This window comes from Diabrotica virgifera, chromosome 8 (genome assembly GCF_917563875.1).
Source record: "Diabrotica virgifera virgifera chromosome 8, PGI_DIABVI_V3a".
Taxonomy (NCBI): domain Eukaryota; kingdom Metazoa; phylum Arthropoda; class Insecta; order Coleoptera; family Chrysomelidae; genus Diabrotica; species Diabrotica virgifera.
The window spans coordinates 96,100,463-96,118,056 of record NC_065450.1 but is presented as its reverse complement, the minus strand read 5'-3'; the positions used below and the strand labels follow the sequence as shown (position 1 = coordinate 96,118,056).

At 32.4% G+C, this 17,594-nt stretch overlaps 1 protein-coding gene across 1 annotated transcript in view; it reads right to left on the bottom strand.

Annotated features, from left to right (window-relative positions):
* The window catches only part of LOC126890542 (pickpocket protein 28-like), a 96,100-nt gene that overhangs the window by 43,664 nt on the left and 34,842 nt on the right, over positions 1–17,594 (bottom strand). The window contains exon 3 of the mRNA XM_050659550.1: positions 12,832–12,940. Within this exon, the coding sequence (XP_050515507.1) occupies positions 12,832–12,940 (109 nt within the window). The remainder of the gene's footprint in view (positions 1–12,831; positions 12,941–17,594) is intronic.

The window sequence follows — 17,594 nt, the reverse complement described above, 5'->3', positions numbered from 1 at the left end:
AACTAGTGATAGTGCGGAGTGTACGGAAACATTTACGAGTGCGGATGTGAAAGCGGCGGTCAAACGTAAAGTGCGGTATATGTGGGAAGAAAAGTGGAAAGTGTCATCGGCCAAGCTACGCGAAGTTAAAAAATCGATAAAACCCTGGCCAACATTACCAACAAGTCGGAGAGACCAGGTAATATTAACGCGACTCCGATTGGGTCATACGCGATTAACTAATAGTCATGTGTTTTCCTACAAACAAGAACCAAGATGTGACAACTGTGAAGAAAAGTTAACAATCAAACATTTATTGGAGAATTGCGCAGCATTAACGCCAAAGCGCATATTGTACAATATACCAAACAAACTGAGTGACATTTTAGGCCTACAGTGCAATATGTCAAATTTAAAGAGGTTCCTAAGTGCAATTAACATTTTATACAATATATAAAAACACAAATGTAATAAAAATTATTGTTCACCACTATTGTTTCGCTAATGGCCAATTTGGCTGATGCGATTTTTGTTAATAAAAAAAAAAAAAAAAAACCTAGCTTAGTACAAAAACCAGTACTTATAGAATTAGCAACCGCAACAATAGTCCATTGAAATGTTACATTTTTTAGGCCATAGCTTGTATTTTTGTTAGAGGAGTCAATTTTATTATTTCAATGTGTAGGGGGGTCAGTAGAAGCTTAAGTTCAAGTTTCTGGGTTCGCCACCCTTGTCCCCCTGCCGCCATCTTGGAAAAGAGGTGCAAAGCGGTTTCGCGCTTTATCTCGTAAACTACCAACCCTACAGAAAATTTCATAAAACATAAAATATAGCAAATTAAATTTTCTACAATTTTATTTCTATTACTTTTTATCGGCAAGTGACCAACAAAAAATATGTAAACAAAAATAAGTGAAAATTGTTTAACGAGTTTCCTTTTGGAGAGAAAGTTTCCTTTCCTTTACCTTTTTTCAGTTCATTGTACAATAAAATATCATTATAGCAATTTTATAGAGGGGTTTTCAGCAAACAATTTCCACTATAAAATTGTTTAAATTTATTTATTTATCTAGGTTTTACAGCGCTCCAAATTTGACCAGATTCTTGAATGCTCATAGGGATGCAATAAAACCAAAACTTTATATTAGGCTTAATTTTCTATTTATATATTTTTTTATTCATACAATTTATTATGATATTAATATTCCTATGTTATGATTAAACTATTTTTGACCCTTTTCCCCAGCACCCACGAGGTAGCGTCTGGAGGCGCGTTTTTTTGTGTGGTATCCCCAGTGGGCCTAATCCACGGACAATTGTCCTTCACATAATATTTCGAACATTTGTACTTATGGTAGTGGTCTTTTCGGGCCGCTGATAACAGTTTAAAGAAGCAGAAGAAGAAAAAGAAGATTATTAAGCTTCTTGACAAGTGACGTCCGCGCATCACTGTTTTTTTTTCTGTGCGTGTACTGATCACAAGTGTTTTCCAAATAGTTTTATAAAAATTATTAGAAAGTGTTTAAAATACCACAAAAGTCATCAGAGAATAATTATGTATCCCGAAAGAGGCGGAAATATGAAAATTTGCAACAGAAACTGGTAGAGTTAAGGTATTTATATGATATTTTTGGATTTTATCCCAAAAGACCAAGTTATTTATAAGATATTTTTGAATTATTTTATGTTAGATAAATTAAATTATGTGTGAATAGATCGAACTATAAATATTTAATATTTACGAAATGACAATTTTAATCAAATTCAAACTTGGGGTCCTTTTTTGTTGTTATCAATATATTTTCTCTGTTGTCATAGTTACTATATCTCGCCTTCTTCCCTATTCGAAATACTTAAAACGTCAATAGTATTTGTCAAAACACACAGATATGTAACAGGCGCTATGTTGCCACACTGCACTGGTTTTCCTATTAATGTTTATTTTGTAGCAAAATGTCCGACAGACATGATATTATGCAAAAATTTATATTGTTTGTGTCAATAAGGATACCTTAAGGTAGCCAAAAGTAATACAGACGAAATTATTAGGGGTTTAACAATAAAATTATAGCCCAAAGGTTTAAAATAGAACAAAATAAAGGGTTTACCAATAAAATTAGAGCAGGGGTGCTTTTAAGCAGCCCAAAAAATCTTTATGACTATTTGACCTGCCTCTATTTTTCAGAGGTACTCTACAGTAGTCCAGAAGTTTAGAATAGAACAAAATATATTAGTTTAACTGCTTTTGTAAATTTTACTTCGATTTCACCTTACAAGCAAGTTTACTTGCACTAAATTATTTGTTTGGTTTTGTGTTCAAAGAATAAAACTAGAGCAGAGGTATTTTTTAGTAGCCTAGACAATCTTTATGATTATTTTATCTGCTTCTATTTCTCAGAGGTATTTTTACAGTAGCCCAGCAGTTTGGAATACAATAGAATTATATTTATTTCACTACTTTTGTAAATTCTACTTCGATTTAAGGTTACAAGTAAGTTTAATTACACCAAGTTTTTTGTTTGGTTTGTCTTCAAACAATAAAATTACAGCAGAGGGTACTTTTTAGCAGCCCAGACAATCTTTATGATTATTTTATCTGCTTCTATTTCTCCGAGGTACTTTAATGTAGCCCAGAAGTTTAGAATACAATAAAATGTATTTATTCAACTACTTTGTGCACATTTTGCCTAGATTTCATATTACGAGGGTAGTAAGTTTACTGCTTACATTAAATGTTTGTTTGGTTTGTCCTCAAACAATAAAACTTGAAGAGGGTACTTTTTTTTAGTAGCCCAGAAAATCTTTATTTTGAGCTACTCCTATTTCGCAGAGTTACTTATAGTAGCCCAGAAGTTTAGAATAGAATAAAATATATTTAACTACTTTTTGCATATTCTGCATTGCTTTTTATCGTCTACCTTGATATTACAAAGTTAGTAAGTGTACTTACAATAAATTTTTGTTTGGTTTTGTCAAAAATATTAAACAAAGATACAAAATCAGCTTTATTAAGTCATCTCGAAGTCATTATGAAGCCACAAAAGACCACTGTTTATCCAAAGACTGTACCACAAAGCCAAGCTGCTGTTTCCACTCAGCATCCATCAAGAGTTCTTTCAGAATCTAGCAACTTTAATCAGCAGCGTTTAAACTTCAATCCAACCTTGAGCAGACCAAGATTTGGACAAAGTCAGTACTCAAATCACCCTCTACTAGCATCGAGATACAAACAATCGAACAGACAGCAGTACCAAAAGCAAATGAGAACAACCAGGATGCCATACTAAAGGTCAATAAAAATTAATAGAGTAATATGGCTAACTGTATTAAAATATGGAAAGGGATTACTTCAGATAAGAAAGTTTTAAGTTGGGTCTAAGGTTTTAATATTTTATTTAAAACAACGCCCTCTGAAGAGAGAACACCAAAAGTTCTCATAGACCCAAACTGGTCGTATGACAAAAAAAAAATACATGAAAAGTAATTAAAAATTACTATTTCTCCTTCTTCACATACAAAAGGACAATTTATTTTTCGTAGTTTTTTGTGCCCAAAAAAGGACGGAAATCAGAGATTTTGTTTTGAATTTAAAACAATTGAATTGCTTTATAGAAGCCACATATTTTAAGCTGGAAGACTATAATAGGTCAGTCCTCAAGCTCATTTTCAAGGGTTATGGCAAAAATAGATTTAAAAGTTGTCTATTTTGCTATTCCTGTTCATTAAAATTCTAAAAAATATTTAAAATTTAAGTACAGAACTTTTTTATATTAATTAAACTGTTTACCGTTTGGTTTGAATAATATCTCGGCTTTTATATTTACAAAAACTTTAAAACCAGCCCTAAATAATCTAATAACAGGAGGCTTTACTTTTGTCAATTTTTTAGAGGACCATTTACCAATTTCAAAATCATATTTAAAATGTAAAGAAAATATTGTTTAAACATTTTCTATGTTTTTTCTGCTTGGGATTTACTATAAAAAAAAGGAAAAGTATACTTTCACCCACACAAAATATAACTTTTCTTGGTTTTACGTTTGATTCGAACCTGATATATTTTGCACCTGCTGACAAAAAAAAAATATCTAATAGTATTCAGAACATCAAAAATAAAAGTACATGTAAAATAAGATCATTTGCAGCCTTAATCGGTCAGTTTGTAACAGTTCGTCCATTTATGGAAGTTAAATATGGAAAATTATACTAATATATATATATATATATATATATATATATATATATATATATATATATATATATATATATATATATAAATAAATAAATAAATAAGAAAAGTAGCTTCTTTCTTAAACTAATAGTTATAACACTAAAATGACCATACCTAAATACTTAAAAACGACTACAATTGGTGGTTAAATAACATACCAATTAGTGAGCAAAATATAAAATAATCCAATTATGTACTTGAAATATTTTGCGATGCATATATCTTTTAGCATGGCGGGTATGCTGCATTGATAACAAAACTCATGGTTTTTGGAGTCATGAACAACAACTACATATAAATGTACTTCAGTTACTAGCAGCATATAGTGGCTTGAAATCCTTTTTCAACGAATATAGGAATTGTAACATTTTGCTAGGAATAAATAACGCAACAGCTGTGCCTTGCATTAACAAGATGGGTAGTGTACAGTACTCAACATTTGCAGATAAGTTTAATAATTCTGTGAAAATAGGAATTTAAAAATTATTTTTGCATCTATAACAGTAAAAAAAATGCTTTTGCCTGACTCGGAATCAAGATCTTTAAAAATAGAAACAGAGTAGGTATTCTTTAAGTGATAATTGTGTTACTATAATTTTTGAGCAGCTTCTTATTCCAAAAATCGATATGTTTGCCACATATCCTAAAAAAAAAAAAAATGTGCAAGGTATGTAATTTTGAACCCTGACCCCGGATCAGAGAAAGCCAATGCCTTAACTCTAGATTGGCATGGATTTAAATTTTATGGTTTTCAGCCTTGGTACACAACCTTTGACCACCACACCTTACACAACCAAAAAGATAATTATGGACCTGATAAAAATTTAATCTAGAATTTTTTTTGGGCTTTTATATCCAGGACATCCTTTGGGTTTCCATATTCTTGTCAGGCAAGCTTTTTAAGAAAAGGCATTCCTGAGGATTCCATCACATCTATTACAACAAATCACTAAATCTGTATGATACAGTTTTCAAGAGATGGTGACGGTTTAGTATAAAATAATAACCATTTTGCTTATGAATTATCAAATTTTAATTTTATTAAATCTATCGTAGAACAGGATTATAATTATAGCTCGTATAAACATTCACAATGCTGCATTGGCGTTGATAGAAGATATCCTAGAATATTATAAAAACATTTTTAAATTTTTTTACAAATGTATATATAACCTCAAACCTTAATTGCCCAAATATTAATTAACTTGGGACCCTCTACCAGTATTACTTTATTTAGAAACATTATTTCGTCTCACAAGCCTTTCCCTGAAAGATCTTACTTACAAACTTGTAATGTTGATTGCACTCACTTCAGTTCAGAGGTTGCAAACCCTGTACCTAATAAAAATTCAGAATATTTTCATGGATCAAGATAAAATTGACATTTTGATATAACATAGGATAAAGACTTCCCCAAAAAATAATAATAATAATAAATAAACAAATATCAACCTATTTAAAACAAAAAACACAGTTGAGAGTGTTTAGAGATTTCTAAAACATTCGTCCTCAATCGGAAGACAATTTGTTTATAACTAAAAACAAAAAAAAAAGAGACGTATAAAGCAACATCTACCCAGGCGTTGAGTAGATGGATATAACATTTTTTTAAATTAAAAATATAGACACTAATATTTTTAAAGTGTATAGTGTCAGACATGCATCTACCTCAGCGGGAGTTAGAACTGGATTATAGAAGATATTAGAGAGACGGCGAGATGGACAGAAAATTCTCAAGTATTCAATATTTTTTATAATAAACCTCTAGCAAAAGATTACGGACTCTTTGCAAAACCGTATTGTCTGGTGAGTCCATGTAATTGTATGTAATTGTAATTATATTACATGTGTAGGTTACTAATATTAGTAAGAACATTAATTTTCTTATTATGTTTATTTGTACCTGGTTGAAGGTACACATCTCATATAATTAAAATATAAACATGAATCTTAATTAATAATTGATCTAATATGTTAGTTAGGTATACATATGTATATATTTTGTGTCAAGTTTCTAAAAAAAAATTGCTAAGTACTATTCATTTTTGGATTGCAATGTACTTTTGTTTATTTATCGCACAATATTGTTTAATCTTTCAACAGCCTACCATAAGTACAAATGTTCGAAATGTTATGTGAAGGACAATTAATTGATTGGTTGACTTACCTGTTAAGGAGGGACAATCATAATTGCCCTATCTTACATTTCGAACATTTGTACGCTCCCCCCCATTGATCCTTTTGAACCCACCCATGTCTTGTGCGATAAAAATAAAATAAAAAAAACAGTGATGCGCGGACGTCACTTGTCAAGAAGCTTAATAATCTTCTTTTTCTTCTTCTGCTGCTTTAAACTGTGATCAGCGGCCAGAAAAGACCACTACCATAAGTACAAATGTTCGAAATGTAAGATAGGACAATTATGATTGTCCCTCCTTAACAGGTAAGTCAACCAATCAATTAATTATTTCTAGACAAAATAATATTATTTAGTATTATATATTGAAAAAGGTCTATCAGAGTTATTATTTTTTCATTTTTTTCTATGGTCCAAGTTGCTAGTTAAGATCTGAATCGGTATCCGAGGTGAATTTTTGTGGTATAATGGTAGTTATCGTTGGCGTCATTGTCGGTAATTCGTCTTCCAATTCATTTTTTTTTCAATGAATGTTGAAATGTCCACGATGTTGCTGCAGCTTTCACCACTACAATGGAGGCACACTGCTGAACTTTTGAGGGCTGCTTTTCGGCAACCGCACGCACTTGTAGACTAATCTTGTAGACAATCCATAATGTTGTTGCACATACCGAACATACTTATCGAGAATGTTGTTATAGAGAAATTTCCATCCCAAACCACTTTATGTACCAGAAATTCACCATCGATAACAAAGTGGCTTCTATTATTGTTGTTACAGGGTCGTTCTATTGTTGTAACGGCATTAAACAAAGATGATTTGGTACCTTTTCTCATTCCATCCTCTGTGAATAATGTTAACGGAAAAGGTGCAAAATAGTTTAATAATAGCATATGAATATTAAGATCATAATAAATTGTATAAATAAAAAATATATAGATAGAAAAGTAAGCCTAACGTTTTGTTTTTATTGTATCCCTATGAGCATTCGAGAATCTGGTTAAGTTCGGAGAGCTGTGAAAGATAGATAAATAAATAATATTAAACAACTTTATACTGGAAACTGTTCGTTGAAAAACCCTCTACAAAATTGATATGATGGTATTTAATTGTAAAATGGACGAAAAAAAATGTTATAACCTCCAAAAGGAAACTTGTTGTAAAATTTTCTCTTATTTTTGTTTATAACTTTTTTGTTGGTCACTTGACGATAAAAAGTAATAATTTTATAATTATAGAAAATTTAATTTGCTACATTTTATGTATAATTAAATTTTCTGTAGGGTTGCTAGTTTACGAGATATAGCGCGAAAGCCCTTGGCAATTATTTTTCAAGATGGCGGCCGGAGGGCAAGGTGGCGACCCCACAAACTTGAACTTATGCTTCTACTGACCCCCCTACACATTAAAAAAATAAAATTAACTCCTCCAAAAAATACAACACTAAAACATTTCAATGGACTACAAAACGAATGGAAATACTAAAAAGCAAATACCTAGTATAAAAGGCACGAATCTATTTATAAACGATGATACCTTGATAAAAAATGGTATCACAACGTAGAAAAATTGAGGCCGCAAAGAATATGCCCAAAACTCGTTTAGCGAGATGCAAACCTAAAACAAACAAAAAATGACCACAAAAGTAAAAGGCAAGAAAAAAGTAATATGAAATATTAAAACAAAAAAATAAAAATAAACAATGGAAAGCTATTTCTCCTTCTTCCTTCTTGTATGTAGGCTTTAAAGCCTGTTTCTTCTTCAATATTAGCCTCCTAAATTGTTTAAATTATCGCACCTTCTTTTTCTTGGTCTGCCAATATTTCTTCGTCCATTTGGTGACTTATCTCGTGCTATTCGCACTTTCCTATCCTCTGCCATTCTACTGATGTGTTCGTTTCACTCCTGTTTCCGCTTTGTCACCCATCAATTTATGTCTTCTATATTGCATGCTCTTCTGATGTTTACGCTTCTCTCCCTATCCAACAGACTTTTCCCTGATATTCGTCGAAGTATTTTCATCTCTTATCTGTTGTTTTGTTCGTTTCTAGTAGGTAGTCGTCTAGTTTTAGATGTGCCAGGTCTTGTCTCCGCCGTGTATGTCAATATAGGTCTAATTGCTACTTTATAGATTCTTGCTTTTGTGTCTTGTCTTAGGTGTTTGTTCTTCCAGATTGTGTCATTAAGAGATCCCGCCGCTTTACTTGCTTTTAAGCTTTGTTATATTACTTCTTCTTCAACATCTCCGTAACTAGTTATATATTCCTAGATATTTAAACCTTGCTTCCTCTTTTATTATTTTTTCATTAATTTCGATTTTACATCGTAGTGGGTATTTAGACGTTGTCATACATTTGGTATTTTCTGCTGATATTATCATATTGTATTTCTTGGCTGTTGTATTGAAGATGTGTGTTAATCTTTGGAGATCGTCTTTAGTCCCGGCGATTAATGCGGCGTCGTCTGCATGCATAATTGCATAACATAATATTTGGATTTCTTTGTTGCCCATTCTGTAACCATGACCTTTACGTACTGCTTCTATTATTTCGTCCATTATTATATTAAAGGGCAGTTGACTTAACGAGTCACCTTGTCTGACTCCGCTTTGTACTGGTATAAACTGTATTAGTTTTCCATTTGTCTTTGTCTGTATTCGATTATTGAAGTTGATGTTTTCGATGGTTTGTATAATATTGATTGGTATGTTTCTTCTATACAGTAGGTGTAAGACGTCTTCGACTTGGATGCGATCGAAAGCCTATGTCAGGTCTATAAAACATAGATATGCTGGTTTATTTTACTCGATAGCCTTTTCTGTGATTTGTATTAGTACAAATACGGCGCCTACGTAGAATCTTCCGGAGCTGAATCCTTGTTGTTCATCTAATGAAGTTATTAGTTTATTAATTTTGTTGGTTAGGACTTTTGCGGTTAGCTTAAGTGCGGTTTTCTGTAGATTTATACCTCTATAATTGTTGGGGTCTTCTTTGTCTCCTTTCTTGAACGTTGGTATCATTATGCTGTTTCTCCATGCGTCTGGTCTCTTGCAGTGGAATATTAGTTTTTGTATAAGTTTTGTCATCTCAAGGGTTATACTTTCTCCTGCGTGTTTTAGAAGCTCGTTGGTTATTACCTCTGGTTCTGGTGACTTTCCTGAAAACTTATTTCTATATATATAAACTTATTTCTATATTTGCTTTCAACAGAAAGTAAAAAATTCAAATGGTAACATGGAATGCGAACACATTATTAATGGCACGAAAATTAGAAGAAGCAGCAATACAACTAAAGAAATATCGAGTAGACATTGCTTGTTTGCTAGAAGCGCAACCAGGAGGACATAGCATAATTATTGACAAAAAGAAATAAGGAATCTGGTACGCTAACGAGGATAAATTTAAAAATAAAAAACGAATTTCAAGCATTCAAATAAAAAATTAACCTTACAATATACAGTATGCAGTACTGAAACAGTACTATGCAGTATAAGCAGTACTGAAATAAATATTGGATGTAAATGATTATTTATTTATATATTTATTATACATAATGTAGCAAACATTCTTCACGACAACGTTTCCAATAAAATAGATGTTAAAGATGCCCTCTAGCACGAAAAAAATCTTTAATTCTAGTCCTTAATTCGGGAATACCAGACGGTTGATCAGTCTGCCTCCTTTAGCATTCTTCATATGTACGCATCAGGTGGCGTTAGGTCTGGTCAGTGGCGATCTCCCAAAATGATCGAGTAGTATTCGAAGAGACTCTCTGGTCGTGCGACAGGTTGTCGTTCTGCTGAAATCATTGTTGATTTTATGTATGGATCCTGAGCTGAACTGAACCATCCTGAAGCACCTAACATTAACACAACAGTCACATACGTTATACCGACGTTCGGAAACCACTCGGTATGTTTCCGTGCAAGACATACAAATTTGAGGCTTACGAATTCCACTACTGTTTATTTTGCCGCATACCGTATAGTCTAAGATCCGAATAGGAGGTCGAAATGTACCCATGTTCTTGTCGGATGAAACATTTTTTTATTAAATTTCATACATAGACAAATATTTCTAGCATGGGTTGCCTATCAAGGGGGGGGGCGTATGGGTTGAAATCAACATTTAAAGCACATTTTTGTAAATTTTTTTTGAAAGTAAGATAAAACTATTTTATTTTTAAATTAATAAGCGTATTCAAAACAATTCAAAGAATACTCACAAAAAAATTCAAGGAAAAATATTGAAAAATAAGCCAACGGAGGCAAATTTTTAAAGACTCCTCGAAAAAAAAAATGGATTTTGCGGTGGACATCCGAACTTATTATTGGATCAAAGTAAACAAAAAATTCAAAAAGATTTTATTAGCTTCTATATTTATCGAGACAACTCTGTCGAGTATTTTTAGTTATAATGATTTTTGACTTTTTGGTATCACTCAGAAATCAAAACAACGATATTCTTTGCACAAAGAAGGGCAAAAATCAACATATTTATTATTGATAAATAAAAAATAAGCATAAAATAATAAATATATCGACAGCATTACCTCAAGGAATGTCTAAAGAAAATATATACAAAATTCCAGGTGGGTCGGAAAAATGGGTTTTGAGTTGACAATTTCTACAGCCTTTGAAAAAAGCAGTTTTGAGAAAAAAGCGTAAAGTATTGTTAACTTTTATTTCCAATTTCTTTTTGTCTGTCAAATCGTAAAATGATGCACACCGGAATATATTTTTGAATCGCGGAGTAATTTACAAAAGAAAATGAGAACAGCTGTTGACCGTTGTTCATTACGTTCAAGCATGCTGACGTTAACCTGCTGCTGCAAAGGGCATATTCAACACTATTTCCCTACCTTCAACTCGCTTTGCAGCATCTTCGCGCCAGCGCGCTTGATCGTAGCGAGAAACGGTCAACAGCTTGCTGTTCTCATTTTCTTTTGTAAATTACCCCTCGATTCAAAAACATATTTCGGTGTGCATCAATTTACGATTTGACAGACAAAAACAATTGAAAATAAAAGTTGACAATACTTTAAAATCGTTTTTCTCAAAACTGCTTTGATCAAAGCCTGTAAACATTGTAACTCAAAAACTACTTGACCAACTCACCTGGAATTTTGTACATATTTTCTTTAGATATTCCTTGAGGTAACACTGTCGAGATACTTTTTGCTTTATGCTTATATTTTGTTTAACAATAATAAATATATTCATTTTCACATTTTTTCTGTAAAAAATTTCGTTGTTTTGATTTCTGAGTGATACTAAAAAGTCAAAGATCATTAAAACTAAAAGAAACTACAGAGCGTTACCTCGAGAAACTCATAGGCTGATAAAATCTTTTTGAATTTTTTGTCTACAATAATCCAATGATAAATTTTGATGTCCACCGCAAAATTCATTGTTTTTTGGGGCGTCTTTAAAAATTTTCCACCTTTGGATAATTTTTCACTATTTTTTCTTGATTTTTTTTTTAAATATTCTTTAAAGTATACTTAATATGCTTCTTTAATTTAAAAATAAAACTATTCTCTCATACTTTCAAAAAAAATTCACATATATGTACTGAAAATGTTGATTTCAACCCCTACGGCCTCCCCTTAAGGATAGCTATGACACGACTTTGATTGGCAACCCATGCTGGTCGTGTTTGTCTATGTATGAAATTTAATAAAAAACATGTTTCATCCGGCAAGCAGATGGGTACATTTCGACCTCCTATTCGGATCCCGTTTGCAAAACAAATATTTTATAATAAACTTGAAGAAGCATATTATAAAAAATTCCCAAAACAATACACATTATGATCATGATAATAACAGGCTTCAGTGACCAAATTGGTAAGAAGAATAGTATAAAGAAGTAGCAGGCACGCAAACAATACACAAGAGAACAAATAACAATGGCAAAATGCTTTGCGATTTTGCAGTGACTACGAATGTGCAGATAAGTACAATGTTCAAGCATAAAAAAATCAAAATTTCATGAAGGTTATCCGGTAGAAGTGATGGGAATAAAATAATTAGCAATTTTAGACAAACCTACAGTGGATAATAATTTATTTAGATGTGATGTGCTTTTTGGAATTATTTTAAATAGTAAAACTTCCTTCGACTGTTACCTATGTTTCTAATATATTCAGAAGAAAAAACCCACGAAAAAAAAACAAGTAAAGTGTTTTTAAATGACATCAATATGAAATTATAGACCTACACTAATCTTTATTTCAAGTTAAGAATAGAACATTACGCTTACGGAGATCAGTATTGCCAAACCTCTCGCGTACGGGTGGATACTCGACTGCCGATATACGATTCATTCTAGTCAACACGGCATGGCATCGCCGCGCTGCTATCGCCCGTAAGAAATACATGGAACTATCTCCGCAATGTTCTATTCTAAACGTGAAACGCTCCATAGACTTAAAAAATATGTTTTACTCACTTTGTCTTAATAATTATTTTAAAGCAACTTACCTCTTCATAGAAGTGAATAATATCCTCAGGTGTTCCATTAAATGTCGATTTTATATTTATATTTTCATCATAATTGCATAAAAGTGATAAAAGACCGAATTTGGTTTCACTTAAAACATAGAATCTGTTAAATAATATTCAATACCAAAATTTTAAATACAGAGTATCCGGACAAAAACAAAACAGAGGCAATATCAGGAACGACAACATTTTTGGGAAAACTAGTGACAGTGTGGCGTAGCTAGCCCCACAGGGGCCCCATATCAAAGTTTGTCGCAGGACCCTTTTCCACCATTGATTTGGCATGGTAATAAAAAATGTTAAACAAAAGAAGCACAAAAGCTTGTATATAATACACTGCTAGGCATACGTTGGGGATATAGAAAATTATGCTCATTTTCAAAGTTTATTTATGTGGTTTTACTCTTTAACATGTGTTTTAACTGAAAAAAAAACTAAATTAACAATAAAAAATAACAGTTAACAAAACTTTAAAAACAGAAAGGCACATAACGTAAACAGTTCTACTCGACACCTATAAGAATTATTTGTCGACCGTAAGCGGGTATGCACAGCGCAATATAAGAGGGACGAGATTGTTTAATGGAGGCTCTGTGATGTTTTGGGGTGGAATTTCCTTGATAGTAAGTCCGGGTTGGGTGTCTAGGTGGAGGCTATTTAAATTTCTAGAGGTTCATTACACATATTTTTTTTATTTGAACACTCTGTTCCTTTCGCACTCTATATGAGAAATAATTTAAAGTTAGTGGTATGATAAGAAATGGCCACCTCACTTATCGAATGTCATCAGTTAAAACACATATTAAAGAGCAAAACCGTTTTCTTCTTTGTTATTAAAGATATCAGAGAACTTAAAAGAATAAAATGTTCACAAGTTGTGAGACTGCAACATAATATCGATGTATCTTTGTACCTTTTCCTCCCTACACTAGGTATGTCTCAAACTTTTGTTTCGGTGAACACATATATGTTAAACTAAAAACATTAAGAAAAACACTAGAAACATAAGACTATAATTTATACTTCCAAAATATACTCACATTTGTTCCATGTTCTCCCTACAGGGTATCTGAAACTTAACATAAGCAAAACACTTCTTTTCTTCCACCCAGTATAAGTACAAAAAAGAAGTTTGAGTAAACCGTTGCACAACTCTCTAAATACTAAAGGAAAATCGAAAATGATCAAAAAATTAGCAGAATCCGTTAATATGTTCAAGAAAAAAATCAACTATGAAAGTTAGCATATTAATTGTTCCTATCCCTAACTTATGCCTCGCAGTATAGAATAGAATAGTTATTTTTCCACCTACCTCCACCGAAAGTATAGTTTTCCGGACCTGATTGTAGGGAGCAAAGTTGTACTTTTCCTCCCTAGGGAGGAAAATATTTTACTCCCTAGGGAAGAAAAGTAAAAGTGACGTCATGGTATTTCATTCATGAATATAACTTATTGACGCCCTGTACAATATCTATTTTCTATTACGTAAGTATCTATACATTTTAACGTTTATTTATAAAACACCCTGTATTTTGCAGAATGGTAAAAAACAGTAAATTGTTATTTTGATTTAACAATGCTTACATTAATAATTTGATTTATATTTGACAGTTGACAGTTATATTGTAATACCTACTTGTTAGTTTTAGTTTTAATAAATTTTGTTGGTTAGTTACATAAATAAATTAAGTAAAAATAAAAAATGACTTTTTATTAATTTGAGGAAGGTGGAAAAACCATATGCATAACATGGGAGTAAAGTGCCTTTTCCTCCCTTGAATGGTTACTGCCCTCCGCTACGCGTCGGGCAGTAAACTTCATTCTCGGGAGGAAAAGTAGCACTTTCCTCCCTTGTTATACAAATAGCTATTCCTAACTAGTGCGGAAAGACACTTTGCGCATGAGTTAGGAACAATATTTTTTCTACGGCCGTATGTTTGGAAAAAAGTCACAACAAATAGAGTTATATCAATTTTTATTTACCAGTAAATACAACAAAATATTTAGTGGAAAAAGAAGAACGTCTATTTATTGCTTCGTAATATTAAAGATAAATGAGCAATTCGCAGCATTCTGCAAATTTATAAGGGATGCAAGCTGATCCTTGGATTGGCACTGTGTATTCTCTCTCGACCTGTGCTCGCTGTGATCACTCGACTTAGATGTAGATGGTTCTAGAGAATCGATACTTAAAATTTTGTTACATACATCTCTTTTTTGCTTTTCAGAGGCTTCTAGGTAACCTTCGGCTACAGAAGTTGTTTTCCAACCTCCTAGACGTTTTATATTTGTAATCGTTTCTCCAGAATCGGCTAGGAAGGTTGCTGATGAGCGTCTGTAGCTGTGTCCTGTGTAACGTTCAGGATTGGGTAGATGCAAAAAGGGTGCAATTTCGGAAGGGATTTTTCCAAATGTATTAATTCCTACACATTGCACTGTACATTTTCCTTTCTGGTATTTTATAAACAAACGCCGATGAGTTGTGGTTGAAAGTCGTAAACTGACGTATTCTCTGTATAGCTTCAAAAACATTCCATTGTTTATTTCTTCTGAGACAACAAATGATCTCGCAGAGTTGTTTTTCGAGTCCCTAATTTTGACGATTATTACATTCCCTTTGTCTTCAATATCGTCGAGAGTGATTTTCGTAAGTTCGGCTCTACGACAAGCCCCAGATAAACCAAAAATGGTAACTACTTTTATCATAAGATATATCTCGTTTGGTGCGTCTAACATAAATTTGCTTTTACTAAAAATGTTTTATGTCATGTAAATGTCATTTTACTAAAAATGTTTGCTTTTTGTGTTCGAAAACCAATATTTTGTTTTTTCAAAAAGTTGTTAGTTTATAAAACTTACTTATATCAAAATTGTGCTTTATTTTCATTAAACTTTTAATCATGGAATAGCGTGACCAAAGTGTGTTTTATTTAAGCACTTTGCTCAATTCTAAAAAGTATGCCAAAAATACTTCCTCTTTATAGCTCCTTACTTTCATAGATTCGCACCAGTTCACATAATGGACAAATTGTTTTTGATACCTCTCTTTGGATTTGGCAGGCAACAAATTTAAATTTGCTTCCGCGGCGGCTATCAAGACAGCTTCCGGGATCTCTTCGTCCGATGAATCCATGTAATTTTTTAAAAATTGCAGCGAAAACACACAAATGCATACGTTGTTTGACAAGGTTGTCAAAATCAAACTTTCAATAAAATTGGTTACTATGACGACGATAATGGTTTCAATGACGACGATATTTTTTTTTTTGGCTTGGAGTTTGGTCATTCAGCCAGTCTCAATCAAAAGCAGATGTATTAAAGATATTGCCAATTAGTGAAACTTGGTTATTATAATATTATTACAATTTTTTACTTCTTATTTACCTACTCATTATAGCTAATGTACATACTATGTTAATAAATATAAATATATTATACTACTTAATGTTTATCAAGAACACAGTGTATACCCTGTGATGTGGGTTAAGCTATCGAGAAAGACGTGTTTAAAACGGCTCCGATATTTAATTCGTAAATTTCGGATAATATCGAGTTCTTTTAACAACAAAGTGCTTCTCCGACGAAATAGTGGCTGTGCGAATCGAGTGTATTTAGAAAATTGTGAATAAAATTGAATTTTTAGAGATTGCATACGGATAACCTAAACAATAAACCTGTTCTATTTGCTCTGCTCGGTTGAAGAGGCAAGTAGAGTGGGGTGCGCGGGGACCATTACGATAAGGATAATATTAGTGTTTATTTACAAAACAATACAGTGGCGTGTAAGTGAGAGTTTATACCTTCAAAACACTGCCCGGAAAAAGGTAATAGATTTATTATATTTTATTTATTATTATATTTAACGATATGGCCACGTGTAAAGAACTGACTCAGATGGATGGTGAAGAATCTGATGATAGTAAGAGAAAGAGGGAGGAAAAAAAAAAGACGACCAAGATGAAAACCCTTTCACAAAAAGCAGAAAATTATTTAGGTCTCCAGCTAAGAAAGATTGTGATAATACAGAACTGAAAGAAATGATGATCGCTCTTATGAACGAAGTTAAGGGAATACGAAAAGACCAGCAGAGCTTTCAAGAGGAAATTGGCAATCTAAAAAAAGAAAATTGTGAGTTGAAGGGAAAGGTAAATTTCCTAGAAAGCAGGATAGAAAAGATGGATAAACAATTTCGAAAACAAAACATTGTGATTAAAGGACATGATTTCAAAGAAAATGAGGAAATTGAAGATGCCACCAACTTCATAGCAAATCAATTGAATGTGAACGTTAAAATAAAAGATGTGCAGAAAATAAGAACCTCTCAAGGGAAACTGCCAGTGGCGATAGTAAAAATGGATACAATGAAGGATAAAGAACTCATTATGAAGAACAAGAGTAAATTAAGAGGAACGCGGTACTTCATTGAAAGTGATCTAACACAAACCGAAGCCAGACTACAGAAAGAGTTAAGAGATATGGCGAGAGAAGAAAAAGGAAAAGGTAATGAAACGAAAGTCGGCTATCAGAAAATATGTATAAACGATGAATGGTGGAAATGGAACCATAGTACCGAAAAATTAGAGAAAATGGAAAAAAAACTAAGTCTAAACAAACACAGTGGACAGATAAATACGGAAACGAATAAGGCACGAAATATGATTATGATAGGACAATGGAATGTTAGAGGGACTTTTGAAGTAGGGGCACTAAAAAATTTATCAGATACATTGGAGAAATATGAG